The following is an 18,069-nucleotide window of genomic DNA, read 5'->3' as shown; positions in this document are numbered from 1 at the left end:
TAGCTTGGCTGGCATGCATTTATCTGGGAATGGAAGAACAAATCCCATGCATATTTGGGATCTTCGGGGGAGAATTAAAAGAAACTATTACATCAGAACCCCATTGTGGCTACCAACTATGGAAGCAATGATATACCCCAAGGTATTAGATTTAAATAAAGTAGATATAATAAAGAGATATTGGATGGGCAAGGGAAACTTAAATCTTAACCAAGACCTAAAATCCCAAGGAATAGAAATAGACTGGTGGCCATATCTACAAATCCAGACAAGGTACAAAAAAGACTTAGAACAATACCATTTTCAAAGAGAACAACAAGAACTGGATAAAATATTATTGGGGACAGAAGAAAACATGATAACTAAAGCATATAACTGTTTCTTAAAATTTTAAATGGAAGAGTAATCAGTGAAAGAGACTATGATAATTTGGGCCCAAATTTTTTGATATAACCTTGAATTGGAACACTGGGAAAAATTATGGGAGAAAAATTATAAATTAATAATGTCAGCAGCCTATAAAGAAAACATGTACAAAATGTTTTATCATTGGCATATATCCCTGGCAAGATTGGCCAAAATGTTCCCTAATAGGTCAGAAAACTGTTGGAGATGCAATCATGGAAATGCAAACAAGGGACATTCTATCATATGTGGTGGACCTGCCCAAAAACTAAGAAATATTGGATGAAAATTAAAAAAAGGTTAGAAGAAATTACGGAACAAAAAATAGAGATGAAACTAGAACTGTTTTGACTGGGGATTATAAAGGGAAACCTAAGCAAAGAAATTAAATATATCATACTCCATATAATAACTGCAGCCAGAATTACTCAGAATTGGAAACAAGAAAACATTCCTTCGAATGCAATGATAATAAAAAAGGTGCTCAACTGTGCAAAAATGGATAAATTAACAATGGAATTAAAAGAAAGAGAGGAAACAGAATACTATAAGATCTGGAAAAGGTGGTACAATTCACATACAACATTAATACATAAAGAGTACCTAGGAATAATAGTAAAGTGAAAAACTGTATATTCCTGTAAACATAGCAAATAACGCTAAAAGTTAAAGGAAGTATGTATGTATGTATGTATGTATGTATGTATGTATGTATGTGCATGCGTGTGTGCGCGCTGTAAAGATTGGAAATGCTGTTTTAAAGTTAAAAAAGGTTGAATAAAAATTATTTTTAAAAAACTTTCAGAATTTTTTTGTTCTTTAGGAGATATGGAGTTAAGATAAATATGGGCCGAGCTGCTGACAAAAAAATCTTGTTTAATTTTCTATGGTATTTCCTGAGGTTTATTTTCTAGTTACCAGTGTGCAGTATTAGACATTTTTAATGAAATGCATGTATTATTAATATTGGACACTTACCATCATTTCTGTAGCATGTGATGGGACATGAAGAGTCTTCATGTATCAATCTTGTTTTTCAAAGCTGCAGGTACTCAGTTATTAAAGGAAAAAGAAAGTATAATCTAGCTCGGTTTTTTAAACACTAGTGCTATGATTACCCTGCAACTGATTGTGTCTGCAGGTTTTTAGACACTGTTTGCTTGTCTGGGTAATGTTCCATTTGCACTTCTTTATTTAGCAGCCAGACGGAAGATGTTGACTATTAAGACATTGTAAATAAATCTGATTCATTTGTGCAGCATGGTTTGCTTTGGATAAGAAGACCATTCTGCTTTTCCTAGTAACATTATAAGAGTCTTGGATTATTATTTTTTTGTTGCTCTACATTCATTTGACTCTTAAATAGCTGTTGGTTATGGCAGACACAATTTTAACATTACTGTCTGATTCATCTTTCTAAGAAAACAGATTTATACAGGTTTTTTTTTAAGTGGAACCAAAGTTTGACCACTATTCTTTCTAAAGATCAACAGTTTCTGTAGTAAAACTGCATTTACCAAATTAAGTAGTTAATTCATCTACTGAATATTTGCTGTCCCACCTTGGAGATACCAATCGTTGTTGCAAATGAAGCATGTGCTTAACAAAATAGGTAAAAAGGATATCTACCCACATGCCTTCTCTCTCACACACACACACTTAAGGCTTCTCTAGTCCCTGGTTTCATGGCTTGAATGCTAGTTTGTTTTCAGACAAACAGCCTTCTCAATTGGGTTCAAATGATACCGCCATCCTTCCCAACCATCATATAATAAAACAGTAGTTGCAATATTTCTTGAATCTTTACATGTGGATTGACAGCCCCAGAAATTAGCGTGACTGGATGTTTGAGATTTCTCTGAGAGTTTAGCCTCAATAAATTTTTAAATATCGAGGGCCTTAAATCATTCTGCCCCCCCCCTCCCCGATCTTCCTGCTTCAGCGTGGAATGAGGATCTGCTTTGTATTTTTTTGTGTTCTGAATTTAGCAAATTCATTTAAGTTGAGCCCCTGGGAATTAAATATTGTTTTACCTGCTATTAAAATGTTACAATACCTCATACTGTACAAAGTTCACTTTCTACAGCAGGAAGCAAGATTTTATACTGGCATGTCTCTTTACTTTTCTCTCAACACTTTCAAGTTAAGATTTTGACTTCAGTCGGAATCCGAAGAAAGGGTGGAGGAAAATGACTTGTTTACATTTGGTTTCAGGCTAAAGATGGTTAGGAGAGAAGAGGCAGAATCCTTCCCTTCCAACAATCAGCAACTTTTGCTAGGTTGGATCGCATAGCGGCACATCAGCATTCTTGAATATGGGCAGTGTTTGTTTTTCTGATAGTGACACTGTTTCAGTCTAGAGGTTCTTATGACCCTGTCAATTTTTTTAAAAATAAATGGCATTCCTGGGTGTTGTTGGCTGAGGATTATTTATTTCTTGGTCAGTATTTATAAAGCCAAAGTCTGCTTCCAAGTTTTGATTCCTAAATTGTTCTAAAGCAACTTGGCAGTACATCTGCAAATCAATACACTTTTCACAGCAGTTATAATAGCAAGTGAATTTACTGTTGAGAGGAAGACTTTTATTTTCTCACATTCAAACTATTATGTTATAAGTGCTGAGGAAATGTGATACACTTAAAGTAAAAATAGTAGCTCAAGAGAAGAATTGCATGTCAGATGGAAAGTATGCTTATATTTACTGGATAGATTGTCCAGAGAAGCACCAAAATATTCAGAGCTGTCCAAAAATTGATCTTCTCCAGCAAGGTTACAAATTTTGAGAATTTTAGTCCTAACAAGCCACCAGTTCAGAAGGTTGGGAAAACTTAAGATAACTACCATTATTTATCAGGCATATGAAATAAAGCTGTGTAAATCCTTAGAAAGATATGTTTTGGAATGTATAAAGTTTGCACAATGCATCTTTTCTCTAGACTGACATGATTGCTTTGAATGCTACTTCTGTTTTCTAGTGGTTGTGGATTCATGGCCACTTTAAGTAATTTTCTTTTATCGTGCTTAACTAGACCCATTGCTCTTGCTCTCTCTGTTGAATCCAGGCAGATTTGACCAAATGATTCACCACATATATTGCTTACTTATTGTTACTGGATATTAGTAACCTAGCTATAATGTTATATAATTTAAACATTAATATTTAACTTGTTCAACTTTCTAACTTGTTCAATTTAGGCATAGCCTGACTCAAACCAGGTTTGAATAGTGTACAATTAAACTAACAACAAAAAATCAGGAAACAATAATTATTAAAGTTTAAAAGAATAAACAACAAAAATCAATAGCTTATCTAGTTGACTACACCCATGCACAATCTATCAGGGACCCCAGCTACTTCAAATCCATAGCTTAAGAACAGGTTTTCTGAAATATCAGGTAGGAATGTTTCTGAAGGTTTTCTGAAAGGGTTTAAGGTTTTCTGAAATATCAGAAAGGTGGGAGTCCAGTATTTTGGGAGAATCTCATTCCATATGACAGGGCTGTTACAGAGAAGACATGCTTCTGGGGTTCTGACAGGTGACATTGATATATGAAAGAGCGTGCCATCTTTCTTGGACTGAACCAATTGGACTGTAATGGTATCTGGTAGTGATCTTGGGAGACAAGGAGAAGAACCACAGCCAGGGGAACAGTCAAGAGGCAGCTTAGCCCTCAAAAGGAATGTGAGTGTGGCAAACTTCTCAGAAGGAACTCTTCCTAGTTTCTTGGTCTATAAAGGTGGTGAGAAATGTACTTTCAAATTTATCCTGTTAATATAATTTATAATAAAGTACAATTAGTTCACCTGGGCATGCAACCTGTCTGGACTACCCCTTAATAACTAAGGGGCTATCATAAAGAGGAGAGGGTCAACTCCTTCTCCAAGGCACTTGAGGGCAAGACAAGAAACAATGGATAGAAATGAATCAAGAAGAGAACCAACCTAGAACTAAGGAAAAACATTTTCCAACACTTAGAACAATTAATCAATGGAATGCTTCCAGAAGTTGTTGATGCTCCAATATTGGAGGTTTTTAAAAAGGGATAGGACAACTGAAGATTAGTCCAAAATGGTATAGGGTTTCCTACTGGAGCAAGGGGGTTGGACTACAAGATCTGATCTCCAAGGTCCCTTCCAACTCAGTCACTCTGTTATTCAAGTGAAATGGGATGATTCTGTGGAAGATAAGATGTTCCTCAAATGAACCAGGCACAATGCCTTGCAAAGGTGTCGTATAGGACTACCAAGATATGCCCCTCATTGTCCATGCCACTAAATTATGGACCGGATGAAACTTTCAAGTTGTCTTGGGGTAGCCCATACAGAGTACATTGCAGCTGTTAAGCTGAGAGATACTATAAAATAGTAAATATTATAACACAAAATGATGGTGATGTTATCCATTCTGTCATGTCCACATTTAAAAAAATATTGGTTGGCAAAAATATTCATAGTGAATATCTTTACTAATATTGTTTTTGATAATTGGATTTGAATTGATCTTTTAGGAAAATATTTGAATTCTCAGCTATGTTATATGTTCATAGCCTAAGGTTTTATCTCAAAAGGTAAATGTTGAAAGCACAATGTCATATCCAACTTCCTGTTTTTTAATGCTTTCATAAAGTGAGAATAAGATCTGATAAAATGATAATTACATCTTAGAACTGAAGGTCTTGATTTTTTTACTTTTTCCTATTAACTGCAATTTTGTTATTGTGCAGCTGCCCCATTTTACTAAATACGGCTTTTGAAATGTAAATCATATCATGTTCTAAAATGCATTATTGACATCATTCAAGGCTGTCTTTGCATTTCAAAGGCATATGCAATCATACTTAGATCTCAACAAAATTCTAACAAATCCCTTTTAATGTGTATAATCAGTTCTTGCTAAATGGGGCTATGTGTGTGTGTTTGTGTTTGTACATGCATGCAAGTACTTGAATGTTGTAGATCTTGCCATAAATCATCTTAAAACATCTTTCTTTTCAATTTCTTAGCCTGCACAAGTGAACAGTGAAGCTCAAAGTGATCACCAGAAAAGGAGTGAAGAATACCTCTGGCTGACTCAAAGCAAAATGAGCACACAAACAAGCGATAGAACCCTATGATGTCCTCCAAGCAGAGACTTAGACTAAATGTTGAACTTCTTTTTATTCATGGAACGGCTGCTATCTTCTTCACAAATACAATGGCTATAATTCTTTGTCAGGACGGCTGAGGCACTTCACCTGCACTTGCCATTTGAATTTGAGACACATCCTATTTTCCCTAGGTCTTAAAGGACCTTAGAACAGGTGGGAGCCGAGGGATGTTAAATGCTGGATTGGGATAAAAAAATGGACACTCACATGTGAAGATGGAAGTAACTTGATCCCTCCAACTGCATAAACTGCCTCTGGAAAGGAAAGGTTAAGATTGAAGTCACAAGCTTTAGCGGAGAGCAGTATGCAGGAAGCTGGTTTTCAGGCCACAAATGCTTTCACAGGTAAGGATTTTGTTGTACTGAAGTATAATTTTTCTGATGCATTTTTGCATAAGATGTAAGGATTTGAGATATGCAAATCAAAGCCTTGCACTCTTAAAGTTTATTAGAGTTGTATATCAACAGATGCTTTTATTTATATCCTTTTGATGAGGTGGATCAGATTAATATCCAACTGGAGAAGTATTATTAAATATTTCAGTTAGTTTTCATTGTGTTAGGCATGAAACATGATAGATACGAAGTTTTACATAGATTTCCAGAATATTACGTGGTGAATTTGTTTTTCAAAGATCAAATGCTAGATGGCCTTGTATAGCTGCATGCTGGTTTTGATTTAAAAGATAAAATTCATAACTTTTATATCAATTTTGTAAATTTAATATGCCTGCTGTTGGAAAAACTGGAATAGTGCAATATATGTCTCATCAAGGAATCTCTCAAACTTTGTCAGTTAAAGCTTTTAACCTTTATTTTTTGGTCAGAAATGCTTGGGAAATCATGAGCAAAAGTAAGTGGTGACTCTTTAGACTCCAACAGAGGTTATTTGGAAAAACATAGTGGTCATACAATGTAACTCTAGTCAGACCAATTTTTTTCATATGTGGGTGAACTTGGCAATTTAAATCAGTAAGTTGGATGTGATTTGTTTCTGGTTTTTTTGTTTCAAGGTTTTTGGGAACCCTACAATAAAAAGAAATAAATATCTTTCAGGGTTGCATTCGCTTTTTCACAGCTTGATTTAGTGAAATTCTAGTAGATACCATAATAATTTACCAAAGGAAATTTAGACAAGTCTTCTAGCACTATTGTATAGTTTAATGATTTGGTTGTTTCTGTTGGCAGAAATTAGAGGTGGTAGGTCGGTTGAGTTTGTCATTTTGCCGAGTTAACCGAGTGATCTGATTTTCCAAGGGTCCAATTCAGACTATTGGATTACTGTGTTAGATTCTACTGAAGCTGATGAGACATTGATTTCAATACAAACTAAAGCTTCTTAAATGAATCTGAATCCTAACAATTAAAAATAACAAAGTGGACATTAATCCAACTCATCCTAAACTGTCCCACTGAAATTTTGGAATGTCTGTTATAATACTTATGTCAAGGATTGTTATAAGAAGATCTCAGCCGCAAATGTCTTCTACATAATAGGACTTTGCCTTAAGATATTTCCAATCTTTATGTGCTTCCTTCAGGGCTGCAATCTGTTTCTGACCTAGGTGATTAGGAAAAGAAAATCTTCTGAAATGTGTACAGAGAGCTTATATATATGGCATATATGCGTATGCCAATAACTTGCAACAAGTCACAATTATCAGTGGGAGTTAATATAGCTAAGATTATGCTGTGTCAGAAACCGTGTGAAATGAGATCTTAAAGAAAATGACTGAAAATTGCTAAATAGATCAGAATATGTTTTCCATATTCAGAATCTATAAAGTAATGTGTATGATTAGAGATATTTCTGACTGTTAAGCAAAATATATATTCTCCAAAGTCTGTTTCTGTTTAACATGGTCCTCGACTTACAACCACAATTGAGCCCAAAATGTTGATTGCTAAGCAAGACAGTTAAGTGAGTTTTGCCACTTTCCAACCTTTCTTGCCACACTTCTTTAGTGACACAGATGTTAAGTGAATCTGGATTCCCCACTGACTTTGCTTGTGAGAAGATAACAACAGGTGACCACATGGTAATGTCACATTTTGCAGCACCATTGTAACTTTGGTCATAAAAATTCTTGTAAGTTGAGGACTACCTGTACTTTCCTACTTACAAAAACAAAACAAAACCCCAGCCTAGAAATAGAATGACAAATGATTTGGAACATATATGGAAATTAGAAGATAAAGATGTCCTTGAGTCAAGTTCCTGAAAAAAATGGAGTTGAAACCACATCCATGAAGTTTCTTTGGCAGGGTTATGGAAATGGCCTTTTTACTAGATCTTGTATTGCCCTTTCAGCCTAGCCAATTGTCTTAGAATTGTTAATCAGTCCCACTTTCCAAGTACTGTCTATCTGTATTCGATCAGAAGCACCTGCAAAGCTAATGGAAGGATGCTTCTCAATTGAAAGGATTGGCCAGTGACAAGTCAGTTGCCCAGGGGACACCCGATTGTCAAAAGTAATGAAATCTTTGGGGAGGCTCCTTTTCATGTCCCCCTTTCCAAGTACTAAACACAACTGACCCTGCATAGTTTCCAAAGTAAGTCAAAGTCAGTAAGATGATGCCATGTTGAGAAGCAATATAATTTAATTTGCTTTTATATGCTTCCTCAATATAGTTTTATACTTAGGATGATTCTTAAGCTTTGTAAATTGTGATGACGTCTCTTGGCTAAATAATAAAACTGAGGTAATTTTAAAACAAGTAGGTAAGATTATGCCTTTGTTATGTCATACATTCAAATTATTTCTGCCATAGATCACTTCTATTTTGTATAACATAAGATAAGGTTATGTAATATCTTGTGCTAAGGGTTGTTACTAGATATTCTGAACTTCACATAGAGAAAATGTCAAAATAAAGAAAATAGAATTACAAATGTAACACTTTAACTAGTGAAGTTGTGGTCTTCAGAAGTGTATTTTAAAGCTACATTATTTTTATGAAGTTTAATGTTGCTTCATTATGAAGACTGCCACAACGGTTTGTATCCTTATTTTAGAGGCACAATATTTTCACAGCTTTAGTTTGAAGGCCAACAGAAAGAATAATGAAAAAAATTGCTCACCCTCATCTAAATAGCTTGCGGGACTAGCATAATGCTCACCAGGCAGTTTGGATTGTAACTCTAACCAGCTCTCTCCAGTATGGCTAATGATCAGAAATAACAGGTGTTGCACATAAAAAAGGTCTATGTCAGTTTAGCATGGTTTGATTTAAAAAAAAAGAATAAATGATTAATCACTGAGAATGTTTAATTTAATTATAGTAGAATATTTAATCTTTGTGTGTGTATGTGTGTGTTGTATTTATATTTATGAATATTACATGCTTAATTTCTAAATCATTTTCCTTATATATCCCACAAAATTGCAAAGGAAAAATATAATACGAGTAAAACTTTCCCGGTATTGCTTCTCATCATACTGTTTGATTTTGATGAAAAGCTTATGGTTAAAAAGAACACCCTGTGTTCTAGATACCTGGATACTTTCAGTTAAATCCTGTTCAAATTTCCCTTTGATTAATTAACAGAGAGGTTAATTAAACTTTAGAAATGCAAGCAGGTCTCAGTTAAATTGCAAAAGATTTTTTAAAAATGTGACATTTGATAGAAAATCAGTATTCTTTCCCAAAAGAAATTTCATTGTTCACAAATTGTGACAAGTTCTCCATATGAGAGAGATTGTCTCGCAGTAGTACTTCATGCTTTGTATGTCAAAGGTCCCAAGTTTAATCTTTAACATCTCTTGGTTAGTCTAGAAAAGTTTCCTTCCTGAGAGGGGGAAAGCTACTGTTTGTCAGTACTGACAATACTGAGCTAGGCAGACTGACTGTATGACTCAATAGATTGGAACATCCTGTGTTCCTTTCACAACTTTGTATAAGTGCAAATCCAGCTGGCAATGCTTTAAAGCATCCAAAGATACTGTTGAGGGGACTATAATTATGAGGAGGCAATGACAGAGTGAAAAAAATGGCAGCAAATGATATAGCATAGTCTGCAAATCCCGAAGAGCTCTGCTATTATGGACCAGTCTAAAAAAGGAAGACAAAAAAAAGAGAAGAGAAACAGATTGGCTGTTTATGAATAAAAAAGCTATAGGTTTCTAGAAAACTTCCAAATGTTTATGAGTTAACAGGGTAATTGTTTCAAACTGTCTGCTTTTGGTATCTTTGATAAACTCAGTTTCAGTGCCTGTCAGATGCAAAATAACAGTTCAAGTGTCAGCTCCTCTGCTGATCACTGAACAAAATGTTGTGAAAGTTTCCTTTTGCTTACAACTTTTTTTACCACCCAATCCTACTAGCTTTGGATGACTTACAAAAATATGTTCAGATAATATAATAATAAAACTCTGGAAAGTCTATCTCAAAACTCTGATGTAGACGATGCTTGCTTCAAATCCAGACATTGTTTGTTCCGTAATGTTGGGCCAGTTGTATAACTGACAAAGAAAATAATTACTGATGAAGAATTCAGGCAACTTTAAATCCTTCAGAATAATTTTTCCAGAGTATGTTTTCCTAAACCGGTGCTCTCCAGATGTGTCTGTTGGCTGATGAGAGTTGTTAGTCCTAAACAAATTTGAGACAATTGTTCTGGAACTTCAGAAGGTTTAGGATATTATGTTCAGATGTTAAAAAGTTCTTAAACTATTATTTAAAAGCACACATGCCTGATTTTAAATGTGGATGAATGTGTGGTCCTTAGGACACAAAGCTAAACTTATGAGGAAAGTGCTGATTGAAATTCTATCACATTTTGTGGGAAATGTTTTAGAGAATTTTTTTTCTACCACAAAAGAAAAATTTGGCTGCCCTATTTCCCAATGTAAGTTTTTTCTCATATGAAATACATGAGTATCCTGATATCATTTTTTTGTTTTAATGGACCACAGTATGCTGGGTTTTTTTGTTGTTTACTGTGATTGTCAAATTAATTTCATCAGAGATTTCAAAAATCATAATGTTTGAAACTGACGGTCTCAGAAAAGTTTGTATGCAGACTGAATTATTAAAATGTGATGTTGTGATGTGCAAATCCAGTCATTGTAGTTAATATGTTATGGTTTATGCTTTAATACAATATATGAATAAAACCAATGTTGGTTTACCAAACTAACTGAAATACAACATGTGATCCTGCATAGTGTATGAACCCAGAAAAAATATGCCTTCCCAGAAAAGGCTGAGCTCCCAATTCTGGTTTATTTGAGATTAAGCCCCCTGAGTTTGGTAAAATTTATTTATGAACAAACATTTATAAAGAGCGGAAGCGACTGTAAAAAGATCCCTTTCTTGGCAGAGAGATGGACATTTTTAACACTATTATATTACAAAAACAGGTACTACTTTTTTAATAAAAGAAAATGGCAACAATAATTCGCTGTGTCTGGATTTATATGAACAGATGGTATGTGGGAAAGAACAGGGAAAGTCCAGGGAAGTGTGAGCTGTCCACTGAGCCTGTTCTGGTTCTGACACTGTCCTAAACGCTGCATTATCTAATTCTGCAGTATTATGAGTTAAAGAAAAAAAACCTACACCTAAGAGATGACCAGTTTTCTGGCTGCTCTGACATTTGTTTTCTCTCTCTCGGTTCTCCCATATGATTTAAGGACCATTCATATAAGGACTTTGCTAGCAAAAGTGAAGAATTCAGTATTTCTTTTCCTTTAAAAAGATGAGCATAGCTACAAAGAGTCTATGTTTGGAATAAACATCTGTGCACAAACGGTGCTTCTGAGACTGACATTTGTAAAAACTACTTAGAACATAGTCACTGGAACCCAGATACGCTGTATGTTGGTTATGAGTGGGGAACATGGAACTTTGTAAACAGGGTAGAGAGGGGCTCAGAAAAGCATGTAATATTTATTTAGGATATGAGCGATTCAGAAATTGTATGTTTATCCTGGAAGCTTAGACTATACAAACCCGTAATTTATATTGGCGGAAGATGAATATGCAGCCTGGATGTGTATTCAATCAGTGCAGAGTTAAATGGAAAAACTTGAAATTGCAAATGACGCACTCTTGGCCCCCCCTGCATCTTATTATATTTGAGTTGTTTATCTTGAAAGAAATGCTCTGTATATTTTGTTACAAATATTGTTTCAGTTGTCCCAGGCAAGACATTGGACAGACATGGGACCGGCCAGTAAAACTAAAATATATATATATATTTCGGTGCAATCTCCAGTGCAGCTTATTTTAAAGAATCAATTCTGGCCAGCAATTAATATTTTCCTTGTTGAAGAAAAACCATTTTCTTGCCAGAATGATACTCTGTTGAAAAACTCCATTTCATTTCATACATTAGTGGAAAGAAGACGTACCTGATTGTAGCAAATATGGTTGTAAAAGTTAAAATCGATTAACATATTGAATGATATGATATGTGATTTATTTATTTAATATGTGTGTTTGTAGGAGAAGAACAGGCAGGGCTGGAGAGGGCTACAGAATTAAACATGTCATCAGCTTACAATTACTATGTTCCCATAAGTGCTCCAAGCCCAAACCCTCCTGAATTCCATTGACTCTTATCTAGGTGCCAATTTAGCATTGAATTTTAGTTGACCAGATCCTTGTGTATAGCTATGCTTGAATAAATGTTCTCTACTGAAACCTAACTGGTGATTCTAATTCTTTGCGCCTCACATTTTAATATTAAATTGTTTTTCAGACAATTTGTTAATAAAGTTATATGGTTAAAAACAGAACCCTTTTGGTCAGTGGTGGGATTTACTCACCTTCCCTACTAATTCGCAAATGTGAGTTTGCACGCACCACGTCTGTGCATGTACACCACCTTCTGCCCATGCACAGTGCTCGTGCATTATGTCAGGATGGGTAGGCGGAGCCTCCCACAGCCACTGGTTTGCCCGAACCATAGAGAACTGGCTGAATACTACCTCTGCTTTTGGTGTATCATGTGACCTTCATTTGGCTGATGGCTAGCCTTTGTGCTGATAGGGAAGAAGCAGATATTTATGCAGATAGAATATTCAGTGTTTTATTTTAAATGTTCATTTTTATTTACATTTATTTTAATCATTTATTAAATTTGTTTGACCTATGTTAGAGATAGACCCCACTGTCACCCCAATTTTAATCTATTAGTAATTTTACAAACAGTTGCATCTTGTACCCTTTACAGGAAACATGGAACATATTTGCAGCATATGTAACATTCTGGTACAAGAATATCTGAATATACATAATTCATGTGTGAAGTTCCCAGAAGATGATCTAATTAATTTATGAGCCTCGAGACAAAGTTCAAAAGAAATCCATTCATTTATTAGGATCAACATTCTGGCGTGTTCTCCTGCGGAGCCAAAACTAATGTACACTTAATGGCATCTGAACTTTACCCCTGTGTCCCCTCCCCTCTGCCTGAAGTCATTAATCACATTCGCCAACAAGATGCTACTGTAGGTATGGACATGCGCATCTGTTAAGAATATGAGACCTGAATCTAGCCAAAAGTATGCATGGAATTTTCCTCCCTTCTCTATGCCACTTGATAGTAGTCATGGCAACATTTTACAAGTTGACATCCGGCTCCCCTCACTTCCTGAAAGCGACCTGTGTAAAACAAAGCACTTTGAGTACAGGTGTATAACTTAGGGATGTGTTCCTCCCCCATGCTTGCCTGGATTTTCTGCATGGAATTTTGCTATAAGGTGATCAGCCTGGATATTCCTATTTTTTACCCAAGATGCCTCTGATAAGGGGTATCCCTTACACTTGATTAAGTATTGGAGTTGTTTCCTGTGCCCGAATCAAGGACTCATTGAACTTCATAATGGGTTTGGCCCCCTATGACCACATGGCCCAGGGGCTCCTGGGGTAGTGGTCTCAGAGTGGATCCGATCACGGATTTTAAGAGGCTACTATGAAACGCCAGGTGTATCTTCCCCAGCAATCTAGGCAGTTTCAATTGCACTGTGACTGGGTTGATGAACTTTACTACAGGGAATGGTCCCATAAACTTTGGCCCCAGTTTCTTGCTAGACAGTTTTAATCTCAAATATTTGGTGGAGAGGTAAACCTTCTCTCCCACCCGGAATGGCCATTGCGGAGCCTGGTTTTTATCTTATAGATTTGTGCCGCTTTAGCCAGTGCTTTTTTGACATTTTCCCAGGTTGCTTCCAGCATTGACATCCAATCAGTCAAGCTGACTGAGGAGGGGGGATCCCTTAGATACTCAGGCATTGGGACAAAGTCCATACCGCTCACTATTTTGAACGGTGTGAGTCCTGTGCTACTGTGAACAGCATTATTGTACGCGACTTCAGCAAAAGATAAAAGGTCTGCCCAATTGGACTGCTGATAGTTCACGTAACACCTCAGCTACTGCTCTACTATGGCATTCAATCTCTCTGCTGCCCCATTGGTGCTCGGATGAAAAGCTGAACTCAGACCCTAAGATGACCCAATGGACTGCAGGAACTCCCTCCAGAACTTAGCCATGAACTGGACCCCTCTGTCTGAAATAATTCTTCGAGGTACTCCATGCTTTTCAGTAAATATGCTTCATGAACAGTTTAGCCAGCTTGTGAGCCAAGGGTAGTCCACTGCATGGTATGAATTGTGCCTGTTTGGAGAACAGGTCTATTACAGTCCAAATCACTGTGTTTCCCCCACTTTTTGGCAACTCTACTATAAAGTCCATTGCGATCTCCTCCCTCGGCCTCGTTGGCTCTGCTACTGTTTGCAGCAGTCCGGGGGGGGGGGGGGGTTCCCGGTCGTCTCTTCATTGTGGTGCAGATGGTGCAACTTTTCACGTAACTATCTACATCTTTCTTTATGCCAGGCCACCAGAATTGCCCTCAGGCTAAGTGTAAAGTCTTTAGGAACCCAAAGTGGCCTGCCGGTTTGGCGTTGTGGCTCCTCTGGAGAATTAGGGTGTGTAGGAATTCTGGGATGTAGAGTTTCGTCCCCTTCCATGCAAGGTCATCTCTTTTTGTCAAGATGTGTTGGTTGTTTTGGAACCAGGAGTCTGCTAGCAGTATGGTTTTTAGCCTCGTGGTTATGTTGCTTGCAGGTTGCTTTTGCCGGTCACGGCATTGCCGCTTGATGATCACTTAGGCAGCTGTATAAGTAGAAGGAATGATGGTGTCCATTACGTGCTCCCGTTCGCATTGTACTGAGGCATGCGGGAGAGGGTGTCAGCTAGAAAGTTCCCCCCCCCCCCCGGAATGTGCTTTAACACAAAATCAAAATGGTTGAAGTATTGAGCCCATTGGACTTGTTTGGGTGATAGTTTCCATGGGGTCCTAAGCACCTCCAGATTTTTGTGGTCAGTCCAGACTTCGAATGGTTTCTGGCCCCCTTCCAAGAGGTGTCTCCAGGTCAGCAGTGGCCATCTCACTGTGAAAGCCTCCTTTTCCCACATGGCTCATCGTCTCTCTGTGTCTGTGAGCTTGCGGGAGATGTAGGCGCAGGGTTGTAAGTTTCCTTGGTTGTTTTTTGGAGTAGCACCACTCCCACTGCCATGTTGCTGGCGTCTGCCTGGATCATGAAGTGTTGCTCGGGGTCAGGATGGTTCAGCACTAGCTCCTTCGCAAACATTTCTTTTAGTGTTTCGAACGTCTCTTGGCAGGTTAGGTCCCACTGTAGGGGTTGTCCCGGACGAGGCTTCGTTCCTGGGCTCCCTGTCTTCAGGAGGTCTGTTAGGGGTTTGGCAATAGAAGTTGCCTGTAGAAGTTCGCGAACCCTAGTAAGCTTTGTAGCTGTCTGTGGGTGCGAGGGGGTTGCCAGCCTAAGACGGCTTGTATTTTGGCTGGATCCATCTGTATTCCCTCATTTGACACTCGGTAATCCAGGTAGTCTAACCATGTATGGTGGAATTCCCATTTTGATACCTTGACATACAGGTTGGCTGCCAGAAGTTTTTCCAGTACTTGGCGGACCAGGGTATGTGGTCGTCCATTGTCTCAGTGTAGATAAGGATGTCATCCAGGTAGATGAGGACCCCCTTGTATAGGTGCTTGTGCAGCACCTTGTTTATTAACTTCATGAATACCGCTGGGGCCCCTTGCAGTCCGAAAGGCATCACTTTGAATTGAAAGCTCCCTAGGGGGCAGTTGAATGCTGTTTTCCACTCATCTCCCTCTCTGATAGTATACTCTGGTAGTATGCTTCTCTGAGGTCTAGTTTGGTGAAGACTTTTCCCTTGGCCAGATGGGATATCATGTCCTTCAAGAGGGGGAGGGGTTATAGGTTGTGTACGCACACCTCATTTATCTCTCGAAAGTCCACACACAATCTCATAGTTCCATCTTTTTTATCCTTAAAGAGGACTGGTGCCGCGACCCATGGCTTGGCTGGCTCGATGAATCCCCTTGTCTATGTATTTGCACATCTCTTGCATTTCCTGGGGTATCATAGCATACAGTTTGGGCTTGGGAAGTTTTGCCCCAGGGATGATTTCGATGGCACAGTCTGTCTCACGGAGAGGAGGCAGAACATCGCACTCGGCTTTGCTGAATACTTCTGCAAGATCCTGATATTCCATCGGAAATCAGTTCGGCCTCTGGGTTTTGTAGGATGTGGTTGCCAGTTGTTCTTGTGGGCTCTTTTGAGGGGGTTTCTGTGTGGGTAGTGTTTCTGCTAGTTGGTGTGGGAGGGGTTGGGGGCCCCTTGATATCCTAAGTCTGCAGGTATCCCCTTTCCACCAGATGGTCGGTCCCCACTTGTCTAGCCAGGAAAGTCCCAGTATGACTGCGTCTGTCATTATGGGGCTATTATGAATCAAATTACTTCCCAGTGATCCACTAGCTCTAGCCTCACTGGTTCAGTCAGGTGGGTGGCATAGGCTCCTCCCATTAGGGACCCGTCGATCTGCTCGAACCGGATCAGGTGGGCCAGTCTTTTTGCTCTGATCCCCAGTTTCAGGACTGTGGTTAGGTTGATCAAGCACCTTGTGCAGCCTGTGGCTATTAGGGCTTGAAAATCCCCCTGGTTTCCTGTTTTGGGGGCTGTGAGGCGTATTGGAAAAAGGAAAGGGTGAATTGTTTCACTCACCATTGGGTCATTTTCTCCCTCGTCCTTGCTGTCATATGGTTAGGGCGACTGGTTGTTGTTGCCTGGGGTTCCACCACTTTTGCCAGAGGGGGAAGGGGCCTCTGCAGCCTGGAGGGCTTTCCCAGACGTGTTGATGGTTCGTTTGGGGCCTCATTCTGGTCGTGCCCTGGGCGGTGGATCTGGCCTTGGTTTTGGGGCTGGGGTTGGGCATGCAGCTTCCATGCGGCCCATCCCCCCACATCAGTAGCCTTTCAGCGGACTTCAAGGGAGGGCTGGTCTCAGGGTGCTGTGGTTCCCCGTCGGCTGGGTGGTTTCAGGTAAGGTTGACCTCTCTTTTGTGTCCAGTTGCTTTCTCATGTCGTTGGCGTACCGCCCGCTGCCGACTTTTGTGGCAACTCGGAACCACTCAGAGAGTCGATTTGGGATGTCACAGTATGCGGTTACCTGGGCAATTTGCTTGTCCAGGCTTGTTCTGAAAAAATACACCAGCAGCTGCTCTGGTAAAGGGGGTAGCCTTCCTATGACCCTCCTAAATTCACGGATGTACTCTTTGATGGGGCGGCCCCTCTGCTTTAGGTTGCTGAGTTCCTCTTCTGCATATGGGTCCTCCTCCACCTCCTCAAATCTGGCCTCTAGCAGTTGCAGGAAGTCATCTATGTCTTGCAGTTGGGGGGCTCTCCTTTTGTGAAGGGCTGCTAACCATTCCCTTGCTTCTCCCTCTAGCCCCTCTGTGATGGTATTCACCATGGCTCTGGGGGATTGGTAGAGGTGCCCATAGTGTTTTAGGTGGATATCAGCTGAATTGAGGAATACAGCTAGCTGGTCTGAGTCCTCATCAAAGTTTCCCCTGAATTGGGGCGGGTCATCCAGCCCTACTCCTCCAACCTCCTGTTGGCCTCTGTATGCTTGCGCCTGATATGGCTGGCTGTCTTCCCTACCTCTAGTTTGGAGGGAGGGGTTTGCCTACCGTGGGCAGCCTGCCTGCTGCATGGGAGAGGCACTGGTTGCAGTTTCGGGCTCCTTCTCCTTCTATTGAGTGGAGGAGGGGGGGCTGCGCTCCAGTCTACATCTCTTCCCCTCAACAGAATCAGATGGCCCTCCCCTCTCTTTTGGGTGGCAGGATGGCCCCTCATCAGCAAGTGTGGTCCGGTCAAAATCCTCCCTCTCTTTTTCTATTGCACTCTCCAGGGATTCCATCTGGGGCTTTGGGAGCCTGGCTTGTGCCCAGTCCCACCTTTGATCCACCCTTGCCAGCTTGCTTGAGACCATTCCCTGTGTCTGGGGATTAGGGTGAGGAAACTCTCTTACAGCTGCCATGGGGGCTAATTTACACCAGTACTCATCTTTTCTTGCTTCTGCTGCTTGGGAAGGCATCACTGCTTGGCATTGCCTCATACTTCCTGTTGCCTGATTTTCCCTCCAAGCACCCCAAATATTGGGAGACTGCTCGCAGAGCCCGGGA

General features: G+C 39.4%; 1 protein-coding gene across 1 annotated transcript in view; it reads left to right on the top strand.

Annotated features, from left to right (window-relative positions):
• LDLRAD4 (low density lipoprotein receptor class A domain containing 4) overlaps positions 1-18,069 on the top strand; it is a 301,736-nt gene that overhangs the window by 99,064 nt on the left and 184,603 nt on the right. Inside the window, exon 3 of the mRNA XM_081952764.1 lies at positions 5,410-5,897. Within this exon, the coding sequence (XP_081808890.1) occupies positions 5,858-5,897 (40 nt within the window). The 5' untranslated portion in view covers positions 5,410-5,857. The remainder of the gene's footprint in view (positions 1-5,409; positions 5,898-18,069) is intronic.

Source organism: Natrix helvetica (genome assembly GCF_964273705.1).
Source record: "Natrix helvetica genome assembly, chromosome: 4".
NCBI classification, from domain to species: Eukaryota; Metazoa; Chordata; class Lepidosauria; order Squamata; family Natricidae; genus Natrix; species Natrix helvetica.
The sequence above is the reverse complement of the archived record's forward strand: the minus strand, read 5'-3'. Positions and strand labels throughout refer to the sequence as shown.